Raw genomic sequence first — 13,897 nt, forward strand, 5'->3', positions numbered from 1 at the left:
GTCCTGTATTATTGTTTATTTGTTGGAAAAATATGACCCAACAATATATATGGTGATACCATTTACTAAGGGCTCACTTGGCCTCAATTTACGCCAGGCCCCATCATCCCTCTTGGAATAATGAGGTCCATTTGCCCTTCGAGTTAGGTCGCGCCCATAGGCAGGCGAGCACCAATGCTGTTGGGTTAACTCCTTCCCCCTAACTAGGGAGTCAGCGATCGGCAATTCCCAACCCGTCACATGCTTTATAGGGGACCACTGACAACTGCTCACTACAACAAACAATCTAATCACTTTGATAACTGTACCAAGTGGATAAAAATATTTGTCGGCTATTACTTGTGTCACAATAACTATGTTTTTCACACTCTAAGACGGAGTAATCCATAGTATTAACAAAGATGTCGGACACCTCATTTGAATGGTGCCACGTGGCCCAAGTAGCTACACCCCCTCCCTATAAATAAGAGTCCATTGTACCGGATACATTTATAAGTTCTTCCTAACTTTATAGATTTTCATTCATGTCAAGAATTTCTCATTGCATCAAAGTCTTCATCGTCCTACAAGAAGTCACATTTGTCTATTTCTTGTCTCTATGCATATCTCTTTGACTAGATTATCCGCGTTCGGTCAACTGGATTAACGATTCTATAGATAAAATAAAATAAAAATGACATGAGAGAAGAGAGATATGAACACAAAACTTCAAATTCCAGCTGGAGATCTGAGATCACGAGAGCGCAGACATGTGTCAGAATGCAGTAGATCAAAGAATGGTGCCACCTAGCACCCACATTAAATTGTTAGTTGAACCATTCCACCTTCCCCCCTGATCTCCATGATTCGTATGATCTCTTTGTGCAAACGCCGTGAATTGAAGGGGAAGGAAAAGCTGGTCCAAACTGGTGGCTCGCTATAACTAGCGTTTATTGCATGCATATATATATATATATAACCTATTTCTGGAACCCCTTGTACTTCCCATTTGCCTCTTCATCTCTTAAATGTCTATATGTTTTTGGACTTTTTTTGTCATCTTGGATGTCCTTTCTGGCTCAGAGATTGTCCACAAACTAAAAATAATAATAATAATAAAAAAAATTGAGATAAATATTAGAATTAATTGAAATTTAATATAAAAATAAAAAGTCACAATCGCAGAACCTGCTTTTAGGGTCCAAATATCCACGAGAGAGGACCACCCTATTCTAATACGAGGGGAAAGAAAAGGAAGTGCTTGTGGACCTGTGGTTGTGGAGGAAAAGACGAAGCAGAAAATACATCCACTCTCCCTCCACTTCAACCCAGCAGAAAAAGAAAAAGAAAAAGAAAAAGAAAAAAGAAAAAGAAGAATCCCCCAACAACACCCAGCTTCGTTCACCAAAAAGTTACCCATTATTATGATTTTATCCTTTGTTTTGTTCATATTATGATTTTATCGTTGTCATATACATATATATATATAAATTCTTGTTGGGACACCCAAATCACTCTGCCAAAAGACAGATTTACCCAAGGCGTAAACCAAGGGCAACATGTTTGATGCTCCCATCCACCACCCCTAATTAGAAAGATACTAAGAACCCTATGGGATAAGATAAGGTCCGCCGATAGGATGTCGGCATATAAATCAAGGATGCAAATGATACGTCCCGTCCAAAAGTGTCCGTTGAAAAGGCTATTCTACTTACACAGGATATTCTCAATGGACACATGATTTCCAAGTCCCGTTAGAGATAACCGTTCTTTTGATTTGAATACGTAAAAGGCAAAGGCCCCAAAAGATAACCAACCCCACACCAAACTAAGGCTGCGTTTTGCTCGAAGAGGATCTAAAAAGCCACATCCATTTACACGAAGGAAAAAAAAAAAAAAAAAAAAAAAAGTTATGGGATATTCTCTTTTTTTACAAACAAAACCCATATCTTCTTCATTCTCTCTTTTCTCTCCACCCTCAAAATCCTCACCCTACAAAGTTGAAAAAAAACAAAAAGAAAATTAAACGATTCGTGTTCTGTTGGGGCTAATTTGGTTTCTTTTTACGAGATTAGACCTCTCTGGGGTCGACAAAAATGGACCAGCCAGGGGGTGATTTGGTCCAGTCACCGACAGAGCCGTCACAATAGTCCTCCCCGAGTTTCTTGATGCACCATAAGTCCTCGGCGCACGATAGCTTCTTCCAGTGCGGGATTCCTAACCTGAGCGGCTCGCTACTGGAAACCTCCGTGGCCACCACCCCACACCCACACGCCTTAGCCAGATTGTGGGCGTACCCGCACAACGCCTTGACCAAATTCACAGCGCGTGGGCCTTCCCCTCCCAGACCGTACAAGAAGTGCAGCCCAAAAGGCCTGAACAACTCCGGCACGGACGGCAATTGCAGCCAGGGAAAGGCCCGGTCAACGATCCGGGTCGTCTTGGCGAGGGCGCGCTTCACGCGCGACGCACCCCGGATCTCCAGCGTGAACACGTCCTTAGAGTTCCAAACACTCAGTACAGCCCACGACTCGGGCGGGTGATCCAGGAACCGATCCGACCCGGGAAAGTTCTGGACGCTATAAGTCCCACGTGGCACCGCGAGGAAGGTCCCTAGGCTGAGTTTGTTGTTGAGCACCGAGTCAATGTCGCGAGGGAAGAACTCGGTGGTTGAGAATCGCCGGCGGTAGAGTACCTCGGCGTCGGAGGGATCGAGTTGGATGACGGTGACTCGGTCGGAGAGCCGGACTCGGTGAGCGAAGACGGGGTTGACAAGGATAGACGGCGTACGGAACTTGACGTAGCCGCATTTGTCGGTGAAGAGTTTGACGGAAGCTAGATTGTCGTTATCGGTTGCCATATACGAATACTCGGCGCCATTCTCTCGAAACCACTCCTCCATTCGACGCACCAGCTTTAACCCTATTCCCATCCTCCTGCAGTTGCACACACCAAAATAAATTAAGTGAATATTATAATACTAGCAAGTAGTTTAAGATCCAATAATTGGAAGGCATGTCTTTGTAAGTTGCTTTGTGATAGTGGGTCATCTCCATTGGTCACACTTTTCGCTAATTTTTTGAGAGTTTCTTTGACAATCAATATATATATTTTATATATAAAAAATTAAATTAAAAAAGAGTGTATGTTTTTACCGGTGGGAGGGCGAGACTCGGAGGCCCAAGATGTAGGCCAGTTTGGTGTAAACAGGGACCGGTTTGAAAGTTTCAGCGTTGGTTTTTGCATTTCTGGTGAACTTCTTACCGCATGTAACGGTCTTGATGCAGCCCCTGATCATGCCCACTATCTCTTTCTCCTCCCCCATCTCAGCCACCTGGTGAAGAGACAAATGATATAAGCGATTATTTCGGTTATATTATGTTTGTTCGTGGAAAAGTCGAGAGGGCGTGAGAAAGTGGGGAGGGGGTTACGGAAAATGGGAAAAACGACAAAGCATTTTTGTATTGTTTACCAGCATGATGAAAGCAGGAGAGTGGCGGACCCTGCAAATAGGGTCACACAGGAGGTCGGTGAAGAGGGAGAGCTTGCCGCTGGGTCCGACCTCACACCTCCTCTCCACATCTTCCACTCCCACAACGTCTTTCTTCGAGTCGAATTCTCTCACCACTACCACAACCTCCACACCCTCCACACCCATGCTGTCTTTTTCTTTTTTCTTTTTTCTTGTCTCTTGGTATATATGGAACAGTAGCAGATCACTCCCCAACCAATCCCACAAGAAATATTACGAGGACCCAAGTACTATATATATGATCAAGATCGTTCCTTTTTAGGGTGATTGAACTCCCTCCTTGACAGAGAAGCAAGTGTAAGGGAGAGATATGTATATATATATATATATAGGCGATAACCGGCTAGGAAGGGGAAGAGAGAGAGTTTTTACACTAGCTAGCAAAAGCTATATGTCATCCATCACTAACTCGATTTTAGGAATTAAAGGGAAGTAAAAAAGGAAGGTGAGGAGGCCGCTAAAAGCTTTCTTCTTCTGCTGCTACTGCTTTTCTTAGGTAGTGAGTAGTTCATCATTGCAGAGCTACAAGTGCTCTTGTGCCACCTTTAAATACCTGAATTTTGGGCTTTTTTTTCTCTCTCTTGCGGAATCCCCACACCTTCTTTATTTGTTTTTTTCTTTCGACTCTAATTTTATTTTTATTTTTTTAAAAAAAATTTTAGGTGCTTTTTCGTGTCTCCATCTCTAGTCTCTCTGTGTCTGTCTATATAACTTTCCGTCTCTTTCTAGGACTATAGTGGTGGCAATAATAACAAATTGATAAGAAATAAATAATAAAAATAGAAATTTTTGTAATCATAACAAATATAAATGGTGAGAAGAGGAAATGGCGGCTATGGCTGCGCAGTCTTGTGGTGGGCATTGTTCTCTTGGGTTTTAATCATTTATTTCTACGGAAGGAGGCGTTGCCATCATGACCCCATTTATAATCATTAACTTTATACTCTCCTTTCGCTCACCCACACCATCCCCCACCATCATCATCATCATAATATCATGCACATATACCTCATGTCGGGGTCATCATCCACCGTATACCTTTTTCTCTCATCCCATCAGAATCATGTAGTTTTTACTTTACCAGTTGTGGCCTACATATATTGTGCACCGCATGTATGTCATCTGGCTTCGGTTCTATCATCTATGACCATGCGCTAAAATTACTGTGGTAGTTTTTTTTTTTTTTTTTATCCCCACTAACGGAAGCTAGAAAGTGGCAATCATGGGAGTAACTCCCTGAAATTTCGGCCGTTGATCTTAACTCCCTGCCTGAAAAAGCGGCTTTCTCTCTCTATTAGCTACTAATAATAGCGTGTCCTTCCCGATAATGATCACGATCATGATCTTAGCCTGAATCTAGATTGACGGCCACGATGATCCTCAGAGTGATGGATCATCCTAAAGGGCCTATGCTATCTTCCTAATGTGAAAGGGATTTTTCACAGTACAACGCAGCCCTACCACTATGATGGATGGGCAGCCTACGCTAGTGGGTATCCCCATATTCAGCGTTTCGTGACAGTGTGACAGTGTGACACAAACATGCATAAAATTTTAGCAACTTGATGAGATCAAATATCCTATTGGTTAAGCATCACACAAATCTACAAAAATTGATCCGTTGATTAGGGTAAAAAAATTTTTTTTTTACCGACCCAAATAGTTCATTTGGCATCCAATATCAAGAAAGCTCCAATAATGCTCTTACTGTAATCACAAACTATTGGCATGTGATCACAATCCTGTTATGGGTTGTACTTGTTTCCCCAATCACTAATTAATTATATATTTTTAAAATTATTTTATTAGTTATAGATTAGCATGTCGGTTTATATAAGGTAAAACAATTTGAGTAAAACAATTTGGTATATACCATTTTCGAATAGTTCTAGATTATTTCCTTAATAATAGAGAAAATTAGGTTAGATCTTGTATTTTCAATCGTGCCAAAAATAAGTGTAGAGGATCCACGTCAAATATGATGGAATGCCACAGCATGCTGCAATTACCACTTTTAGATAGCATATTAAGTGAAGGCAAAATTCGGTTTTCGTAATGATTGGGAAGTCAAGGAAGTGTAGACGTGACTATTAAATTGGCTTATAATTTATAATTAATTATGGGTGGAGCCTCAGAGCTCACCCCCATGTCACTCGTTCTCTACCGATAGAAGACACGTTATGTTTTGAATAGCATTAGAAAGCTATTAAAAAATACACACCGTTAGATTTTCTTTATGGTGATGTGTCTTCTATCTGGAAGAAAACCAGAGAGAGTTGACCCGGTGGTGAACGTTGATATTATTATTATTATTATTATTATTTGATTAAAGGTTCACATTCATTATTTATTCAATTATTTTCTCATTAATTTTGGTATAACTAGTAACTGTATTAGAGTATGACCCGAAGAATAAGAAGGGTTTTGATCTCCTCCGATAATATTGGTTTGTGAAAATGACATAGAATTATTGAGTATATTTAAAACAAATGCCTAGTGTTCGGAAAATGAAAGGAAACACGCTTTAAAAGTAATGTCCAGAAAAATGTATATTATTTTTAGAGTTTAGCATGCGGACAATCTTTATTTCTATATTACTTTTGACTACGTATTTATGGATCAGGATACTAAATTCAGGTTTAGAGGAATAAAAGCAGGGGCGGAGCACGTCCGTCCAAAATTTCAAAAATACTTTTAAAATTTGAAAGAAAAAAAAATGCATTTTTCAATAGTAATTTATTATAAATTTAATTATATTTTTAAAAGTCACATCAACATAAAATGATTATTCTTAAAAAAGGCAAACAAAATTTGTATAGATTTAATTGAAAACAAAAAAAAATTGTTCACCTATACGCTAACTTATTCGAAGACATACAAGGAAGGGAATCTAATGAATTTGTGATTTTATTTTTAAATTTAAATGGAGAATATATAGAGACAGACAAATTAATTGATCAAAGTAGCGCAATCGGACAGTACAGATTGACTGGACATGCTTAAAATATCTATGTGGTCTATTTCTAAACTTAGGGGATCAATTGGATGATTTAGAGTCACCAAGAATTTATTATTAATTTTTTAAATTCAGATTATAATAAAAACAGTATTGATTTTTTTTTTTTTTTTTTTTAAGGGAGTATTGATTTTTTTTTATTAGCATTTCGTAATGCAGAATGATGTGTGTAACAGTGATGCAAGGGGATTAAGCCAAGCTTGGGTTCAAACGGTTTACTTTCTTTCTATAATCTTTCCTTTTTTTTATTACTTTTTGTTATATTATTTATTTATTTTTTGTTCTTTATTCTTTCAAAATCAAAGTCTTCTCTGATTAAAAAGGGGGACACGCGTAAGCACCTAGAATAAGAGGTGGATATTCCGTCATATTCGTTGGAGGTAAATCAATAAACCATCTTTCTTTCTTTCTGTTTTTGTTTTTTTTTTTTCATTTCTTTTTAAAAAAAATAAATAAATAAAACCTTCTCAGTTATATAATTAGTTCTCACCCTGTCACCCATAGTCTTAGGAGGAAGTCATCCATTCAGTTTCGAAGAGTTTTCTTTTATTAAATGAATATGTGTCACATACATTTTTAATTATCCTATATATTTTTAATAGCTACATATCAATTGTCAAGAGTCAAGAGTCAAGACACTATTATTATTATAGGATGGGCATTACTAGAATAATTTTTATAAGGTCTTGACACAAATTAAGATCTTTATGTCAGCCAATAAGATCATGACAAATCAGTGTGGAACATCATAACAAAAAAAAACATAAATACTTAATTTATTCTCACCAAAACCTTATATGGGTTAAAACAAAAAAATCTTCTAAAATAAACATTTCCTCTTCTTCTCCTTTTGACCCACCATTAGCCACCAACCCGTCGCCGACAAGCCCAGATCGCGTCAGAGACGATGCCAGTCAGCCCAAAATACTAATAAGTATTTATGTTTATTTTTGTTATGGTGTTCCACACTGATTTGTCATGATCTTATTAGAGGGCACAAAGATCTTAGTTTGTGTAAAAACTTTATAGAAGTTATTCTCTATTACTTATTAGTGTTCCCAATATTATCAAATTGCAGATTAAAAAGAAAACCTACTATTAAATTAAGTGAACTCGATTGAATGATGAGTCAGCCAACTCTTGTATAATTATTTAGTTTAAATAAAGATAAATTATATATCTTCATTTCCAGTGAAACCTAGAGTATTCGTATATATGTTAAAGCACCTACCATTAATTAGTTTGTGCTAAATAAATCCCTGTTTACGCTGACATCGTATGTTGTTTTGGTCCGTCTCGATAGTGGTCCTCTCTCCCAAGGGAATTCGTGAAATCATGTCTTAAGCCGAGTTGTCAACGTGTTCACCACGTGGTCTTGATCGAACACGTAAAGGAGCACTTTCTATATGTATATATGCATCCCACAAAATATTTTCAAGGTGGGCTGTTAATTAGAGTTTAACAATGTCAATTAGCTTAAAACAGAATAGAGACAAAAGACCTAATAAAACTCAAAATGCTACATTATACTCTTATGGCTTGATTGTATGATTTGACTATATGATTCTATTTATAGAGCTTTAACATAATTTCAAATATAAAATAAATTCCTTAAATTAAGGATAATTAATTACAAATCAAATTCTCATTAATTAAAATGATTTTTATCCTTAACAATTTCAAAGCACCAAAAAGGAAAAATGAAGCTAATAAATAAAGGAAAATAAAGTGTAATTCCTGCTTCTGCGGTTGGGCCTGTTGAATAAAATAGCACGAATTATTAGAGAAAAAAAAAAATGGAGGAACATGCAAGAAATTCCAGCTCCTTCAATTAAGCTTAGGGACAATTAAGGTTAATTTTTTTAAAAAAAAAATAAAAGGTCTGCAAATACTGTAAATAAGATTAGAGTTACTCCTTAAGTTTTACCTAACTATATTAATTAATATATATATATACCACTTGAGATCGTCCAAAACTCCTAGAAGCTAGGGTTTCTTTTTCTTTTTTCATTTTTTTTTTCTGAGCCTCCAAGAATCTCTGCATTAGACAAAAACATGCATATAATGAAGAAGAAGATAATGATGAAAATGATAAAGACGATAGTGAATGAATATTGAAGAATAATATATAATGATAGCTATGATGATGTGTTTGATATATATAAAAATATGCTGGCATCTATACATATTAACTTTTAATTAGATTACTAAGATGACAAAGGGAGGAATAATACTCCTAATCATTGTAAATTTGGTGAAATATTTTAGAATAAACATTTTTGTAACAAAAAGCTAGCTTTGAACTATACGTTGAGTACTGCCAATTTTTCGGTTTCAAAAGTTTTCTTTGGAATCATTGGTAGCCTAAATATAATTAAAGATATTGGATATTATAAATATATATACAACATGCACCTCTATTTTTATTTTTATTTTTTTTGGTAGAAGTTGAGATTAGAATAAATGGTCTTATGGTCCTTCTCCTGGCCTCCTCTCTCTCAGAATAAAGCGATACAAAAAAGACAGGATAACATTCTTGCTCATTAATTATTAAATTCAATCCTTTCAGGCATGATTCTTAAAATCCATCTATAATGTATATATAGACCATAATATTATTTGTCTAGAGACTTCACTGAACCTGGAATCAAGGCAGATATTTGAGATGCTTTTTATCTTACTTAAAGGTGGTAAACCTTGATTTATATATTTGACTAATTTTGGTGGAGAATAAATATGTGAAAAAAAGGAAATATTTTCTAATATTGAAGATTTAGTTGGCAACCCAATCCTTTTTCCACCCTTGTGTTTGGTCAGAGAATATCAGGATCCATATATATATATATACTTTACACCGGTACACCCCATATATATATGCAATGGATGAGTTGCTCCATATTATTAGTCCAACAAAATATTTGTCAATGTAATATTCGTAGGATATATAATTAAGATCTTTCTAGTTATCTTAGGCTAATTCCATAGTGGAGTTTTTAAAATCCTAACTATTATTTAATTAACTAATTAATTTATTTATATTTAATCATATCAACGTTTATCACTAATATGGATCTTAAGTAATTACAAAATTATATATGAATTATTTAATTAATTAAAACTTTAAGAACTACGTACTGCATCATCAAAGAGAACGTTGCATTAGAAAATTCAAAAGATTTTGATCCTTATATATTGTCTCCTAGTGATTAGACAAACAAGAACGTACATCAATTAAACTTGAAGGCCAGGGAAACAAAATAAATCAAGGTGAAGGTGCAAGAGTTGACAATTAGCACGATAATCATAATTTGACACATGAGTCATGCGAAGTTTTTGGCTTTTGTTGCATTCTCATGCACCAATCTGTTTCTTCATCATCAAACTTTTAGAATTATGGTGATTGATTATGTCGATGATGGATCAAATTATGTCGATGATGGCCAATCTTTGTTAATTAAATTAACTATATAATATTATATATAATATACAAGTCTTTTAACGTAATCAATAACTAGGTCGAGGCAGGACCACAACCTCGTTTGAATAGAACTCTCTAGCTCTCTCATACACATGATTCAACGTCACTAATGATATCAAGGTTTTATTAAAATATGGTCCCCAGTCAAAATGTGGAACATGAGTCCTCGACACCTACTGTGTTTATATATGTTTCACCTGGATGATCATAAAAAGTAATGGAGAAAAGTGAACAATTTGGGACAAATACGAAGACAATTGCCTCGGAATGGTCGTGGTAGGGATCTTGTTGCCTTTTTGTGTAATCTAGAATAGCCTTTGTATAATGCCTTTTCACCTCATCATCGTCTATTAATTGACTAATGGCTCCCAAGCACAACCAACATTGTAGGGCCGGTGCGAAACATCAAGTCCTCACATTAGGCGGCTATGTCCCTTCCCGGATACTGCTGCATGGGGAAAAATTACATCTAGCTGTAGGAACCACCTAACTGCATGCGTGTCGAAAATAATTGATTCATCCTCCTCTGTCTCTGCCTGTCTTTATCTGTCTCTTCATGTGATTTGAGAATTTTTACTAAGCTTACTAATTGTTTAAACAGGTTTCGAACAGTTTGTCCATTTGCTCAGACAAACGGGTGAATTAAAACTGTATTTATGTTTATATTAATGTTTTTGTTTTGATCCGAACAAAAATATTAACAAACAAAGGCGAAACCCTAGCCATTTGTAGTGATTATTAAGAGTAAAAAAATTATCAAGTAGGCAACATGTTCACAATGATTTTGCAGGTTGTCTTGCTCAATGGGAACGATGGAAAAACAGGGTTGTTAATGGAGGTGTTTTTAAAATGATAAAGACAGTTGGACAGGAGAGAATTGTAGCAAGTTGACCCGTTTATAAGATTAGAGGAAAATGAGTGGATAGTGTGGCTCGAGGAATGATATATAAGAGAGATTAGTTAAGTGGACCCTTTTAAGATCTCTTTCTTGGGTCTATTATTCTGCTTGCTTATCTGAAAAAAAAAACAAAGTTGGCAAGTAGTCCATGTCCATGACTTGGTCAGGCTCCACTCCACCTAGGTATCTTTTGGCATCGAGACCCCAAATTGACTGATATCATGGTCCAAATCTTACAGAAAATTGCAAATATTTTAAGCAACTTAACCCCACCTTAAACAGACCCTTGTTCCCTTCTCGTTACATGTTTTTAGGGTCGGTGACATAAGAGGACCTTGACCTTTTACAGCAACTATCATGTATATATATGGTTACAATTTGTGTTTGCAAATGCATATTGGGTTTAATTAGGTCCAGTTTAGATATGGGAATAAAATTATATATATAGATTAAATTTAATAAAATGGTTTAGACTTTTCAACTTTAATTTGTTAATTTAATGTTAAATTCATATCAGAATTCGCATTGACAGCCCTATAATGAGTAATATATGAAATGAAAACCCATAATTTGAAGTTTGAAATGGATGACGTGGATGCATCTCCGGCTGTAAGTGTAAGTAAGAAATTAAATAGTGGATTAGATCTTGATGTCGAAAAGAGCCCAGCCATGTCCATATTTGTTTACAGGCTTACAGCATAGGGTGTTGGGAGATGGCAGAAGAGGGGGGGACAAAGGCAGAGATAGGTTGGATTTGGTAGTGTACTTGAGAGGAGGGTAGGTGGGTTGGGGGTGGAGTGGGGGGGACGTATTTGAAACGGCCGAGGAGAAGAGCTGTCATTTCTGGCATTTCTTATTTGTTTTGGATGGCTTTGCAAAAATTTGCATGCCAAGAGCCCGACACTAGGGGTGCCGCCCTGGCTCGACTGATTCCCTAAACATTATGCACCATGTCTATGTCCCTTCTTCGAACCTCATTGAGACGTGCCCCTTCCCCATCACCCATCCCTCTCTTCGTCATCTCATGAAATGACCTCTCATACTCATTATCATCCAAATTTTACAGAGAAACGTGGAGATATTGTATTTGACTTATTTCTCATTACGAACCATCATCATTGATGCGATGCGATGTGATGTGATGTTCCCTTCACAACCCCTTTCAGTGGTTTCCATCATCTTCTATTAATACATCCCAACGGCTTCGATTGTTTTCATTTAGTAGATAGAGAATAATTTCACTATTTTCATGTTAATTGTACGTGTTTTAAAAAAAAATAAAAAAATAATAATTTAAAGGGTAGTTTCCTTTCCTTTACTCACATATCATTACAACCTTCATATATATATATATATATATATATATATGATAAGTTCAAATTTGAAAAAGTGGGTGCCTTTATTTATTTATTTATTTTTTTCCATAAAACAATCCCAGACAAAACAAGTCTTTTTCCCTGTCTTGTTTGCCACTTCCTTCGCAACTTTTGTGCAAGAATAACTTTATGAAAATAAATTTGGACTATAAACACGTCATCTCGTTACAACCTTCCAAATATGCATGCTTGATTTGCTCTTCTCTCTCTCGCCATGGCAATACCAGAGCGAGAAAGCTTTTCAGTAAAATAATCGGAGACAAAAGATGTTTGCTTGCCATGCACAAGTGAAAACAAGATGTCAGCCAAAACAGCTCCCTTATTGTCTTTTCCCCACTTCGTTTTTTTTTCTTCTTTTGGCCCAGTCTTCTTCCTTTCACTTCATTTGCCTCTAACTTTGACTATGTAAGCTGTACTGTCCGGTGCTACAGTTTTTTTTATTTATTTTTAAATATAAATTAATGTAAAAGTTCATAATGAACTAGTAAAATAGTTATAGTAATTAACCTCTTAATTATATACTTTTAATTGTTTCACTAATTATAAATTACTCCATCAATTTGTTGGAGCTACCACAATTTTTTGATAACGGATCTCTTTCATTTTATTATCAAAATGTAATGTTGTTGCATTTAATTTTGTAAATTAACGATATATGATATTATCTACACATTTAAATGAAATAAAAAATAGTGAGGATTTTAATTGATAAAATAATTAACAGTGTATATTAGAGATAAGGAGCAGATTTGTTTATTTAATTATAAATTTTTATAAAATTAGAATCATTCTTATCCGTTTATTACAGCCAGACAAAAAGGTGAAAGATTATCTTTATTTTTTTTTAACAAAAGCTATAATTTACCTAAGACGACAAATGACAACTGTAAACATAATAATTTTCCTGATCAACTGTCAGAGCGTAAACATTTTACAGGAGAAAGGTCTTTAATTCTTGATAATTCTGAGATTGAATTTGTGTATTTACAATAGTGCCCATGGTCTTCTGGGAAATATTTCTATCTTAACGTATCGTAGTATTGTACGTTCGTCGGCAAAGGTATAAGAAGACAAAAGAAGCTGAAACCGAAAGCATGGGACACTCGGGCTCATCTCTGTCGCGGATAAGAACAAATTCTGAAGAAGCCCTGCCACCTCATCATCCCTCATCAATCATTATGGCCATCCATAGCGCATACATGGATGCCATGCCATGTTGTGGTAGGTGGTGATTGTTGACATGCATTCAAGAAGCAACATGAAAAAACATTGGTGGTGTCCACAGGGAATGATAGCCCCACACCAGTCCTTCTTAATATTATATGCGATACATTCGTACTGGTTCAAATTAAATTGGGATATAATCATTCTCTAAATCTTTTTTGGCGTGAATATGCTGATTTCAAGACTCACGGCGGCAGAGTATTCTCTAAATCTTTTTCTTAAAAAGTAAAAGTAAAAAAAAATCAAAATTAATTAAATAATATTTCCCCATCAAGAGACTTTCCCTTTGAATTTACGTGGGCATGAGGTTCCAATAAGTTATCACTCATTTCCGCATCACATTTTTATAAATGTGATTTTTTAAAATGTGACTAAACACATGTTATTTTGGGCA

General features: G+C 35.8%; 1 protein-coding gene across 1 annotated transcript; it reads right to left on the minus strand.

Annotated features, from left to right (window-relative positions):
- Positions 1 to 1,646: 1,646 nt before the first annotated feature.
- LOC132187295 (probable N-acetyltransferase HLS1) lies at positions 1,647 to 4,054 on the minus strand. Its single transcript, XM_059601562.1, has 3 exons — positions 3,452 to 4,054; positions 3,135 to 3,313; positions 1,647 to 2,915 (listed from the first exon to the last, which is right to left on the minus strand). The coding sequence occupies exons 1-3, from the start codon at positions 3,635 to 3,637 to the stop codon at positions 2,051 to 2,053; spliced, it is 1,230 nt and encodes a 409-aa protein (XP_059457545.1). The 5' UTR covers positions 3,638 to 4,054; the 3' UTR covers positions 1,647 to 2,050.
- Between the last annotated feature and the right edge of the window lie 9,843 nt (positions 4,055 to 13,897).

This window comes from Corylus avellana, chromosome ca7, assembly GCF_901000735.1.
Source record: "Corylus avellana chromosome ca7, CavTom2PMs-1.0".
NCBI lineage: Eukaryota > Viridiplantae > Streptophyta > Magnoliopsida > Fagales > Betulaceae > Corylus > Corylus avellana.